At 34.0% G+C, this 2326-nt stretch overlaps 1 protein-coding gene across 1 annotated transcript in view; it reads left to right on the forward strand.

Moving 5' to 3' along the window:
• Positions 1-1596: 1596 nt before the first annotated feature.
• eci1 (enoyl-CoA delta isomerase 1) overlaps positions 1597-2326 on the forward strand; it is a 5488-nt gene continuing 4758 nt past the window's right edge. Inside the window, exon 1 of the mRNA XM_008295506.1 lies at positions 1597-1701. Coding sequence (XP_008293728.1) covers positions 1659-1701 — 43 coding nt within the window. The 5' untranslated portion in view covers positions 1597-1658. The remainder of the gene's footprint in view (positions 1702-2326) is intronic.

Raw genomic sequence — 2326 nt, forward strand, 5'->3', positions numbered from 1 at the left:
GCTGGAAAGGAGGCACAACAAGAGAGGAAAAACACATTTACAAGATATCACCAGAGCAAGTGAAGGAAGTACATTACACATATGAATAAACATGTGCATATATGATATATACTTAAAAGTAGAATTCTGAGTTAACATCCACGCTAGAGGTCCACCGTCCCCACTTCCTCCTCTTGTTCTTAACCTAGAACAGCATTTTGTTGTATTTCATTTCATTTATTATAAACTTCTAAAGAAAGAGAATGAAGCTGTCTGAGTTAAAAATGATGAGATAGAAAAAAATAGAAACAATATTAGTAGATTTTGGGAGATTTTTCTCAGTTATTTTAGTTTTCTCATAGTCTGTTAGTCCCGATTCAAAAATTAGGTAAAGACACATTTATACTCAGTTTACATCAGTCTCTAGCTTTACCAGCAGTACTTTGTTTTAAAATTATAGAATGGATGATTACCAATGGGATTATTTTATTGTTTTGTTTTTTTTAAAGCAAGGAACTTTTTGCTTATGATATCCAAAAAGCAATCTGGATGTCAACAAGGGCTTTAGGCAGTGACGATTTTCTGACATTGTTAACACCAGAAAAGCCCAAAGAAAATACAAACATATGCAATGGTGACAATGGAGTAATGTCTTAGATTTGTACATTTCTGGACATTGAAAAAAATGAAGCATTTTATTTAATGCATACGCCCCCATGCTTCTTACTTTTTTACTTTTGTTCTTTGTTATGTCTATGTGTCTAGTTGTGTCTGTAATTTACATGTGTATTTGTTTGTGCCTCTTGGTCAGGTCATGTTTGCAAATGAGAACTGGTTCTCAAGCATTTTTACCTGGTAAAAAAAAAAAGGTCAAATAAAAATAAATAAATACAGTTTTAGGAGATGCCAGCTCATGTAAGAGCTCAAGGAAATGAATCAGTGGATCATCTGGGAAAAAAGAAAATCAAGCGGAGCCAATGTCAATAAGGAAAACAGAAGCAAAATAGTTTGTTTAAAAAAATAACATAAAAAAATAAATTAAAAAAAACATGGGTAAAGGAGATCAGCATTTCAAAACTCTAGATTTTTTTTCTCCAGATTTTTAGAATTAAGATATATAATTTTGGTTGATATTGACATCTGCTTTTGTCTTTTATATATATATATATAAAGACATCACTTTATCTACTTCATCACAGTAACAATTAAACAAATCAAGTACAAAATATAAGCAAATGTAAGTAAGATAAGAAAAGATAAACTTTTATTCGTCACATACACAATTATACACAGTACAATGCGTAGTGAAATGTGTTTAGTGCCTGTATCCAGTTGCAATAAAAAATAAAATAAAAATAAAATAAAATAAGATACCGAAAGTGTTCAAGAAATATATATACATAGATAAATAAAATAAAAATATAATCTAGTCAAATAAAGCAAATGGAACATGTAACAAGTACACTTAATTATAGAAGTTTTTTATTTATATATTTATTTTTTAACCAATTTGAACGTTTTACTACATGTTTATCCATCCTGAACCTGTTTCTGCTCTACAGCGGTGGGCGGAGCCTGCTTGGCTATAAAACCGTAGAAGAAGAAGGCGGCGCGGAAGAAGCAGGAGGACCAACCACCACAGAAGAAGACGAAGTTGCAGAAGCTCCGACAGACGCGAAATGGCCTTGAGAGCTTGTTTAAGAGGAAGGAGCGGCTTCTCAGGTAAAGTCGTGTATGTTAAAGTAAATTGTGGAGACGTTTTGTTATTGTATGTGTCATTTTTTTCCCCTTGTTCCTTCACAACGACGTGCTCGCCTCCCGCTGTTAGCTGTGAATCTGGAGCAAAGGTCGCAGGACTCCTCTGGCTTGTGACCCATTCAAACGTTTTGTATTTTTTAATCAGTAATGTCCTCTTGTGAGCTGCATTAAGCTCCTGTCACAGCATGACACGGAAAGTTTTAGCTAATTACAGAAGTTAGCGTGTCTCATGTGTCGCATGCTAACTAGAAACATGCATTTATCACCTTGTTGTGCTTCAGAGTCTCAGAGATTAATGATAAATATTATGACGCTTTTATCAGTGTTTTGGGTTAAGGTCTGTTTTTTTCCCAATCATGACACCATTTGGCATAACCTCAAGGACTTTATAGCTTCAGATAAGACATATAAATACAAATAAAACAATGTCTGCTGGTAAAACTTGTCAAGATGACTTTACACCAGTGCACCTATTAGTTCTATCCAAAATACTTTTGCACTGAAGTAATCAGTTTACGACAAAGTACTAAACCGACTTCAAGTTAGGTCACCTGTGGACTGCTGCTAGAGACGGTTCAGATGAGCTGAA

Source organism: Stegastes partitus, unplaced genomic scaffold (assembly GCF_000690725.1).
Source record: "Stegastes partitus isolate 25-593 unplaced genomic scaffold, Stegastes_partitus-1.0.2 Scaffold1054, whole genome shotgun sequence".
Taxonomy (NCBI): Eukaryota; Metazoa; Chordata; class Actinopteri; family Pomacentridae; genus Stegastes; species Stegastes partitus.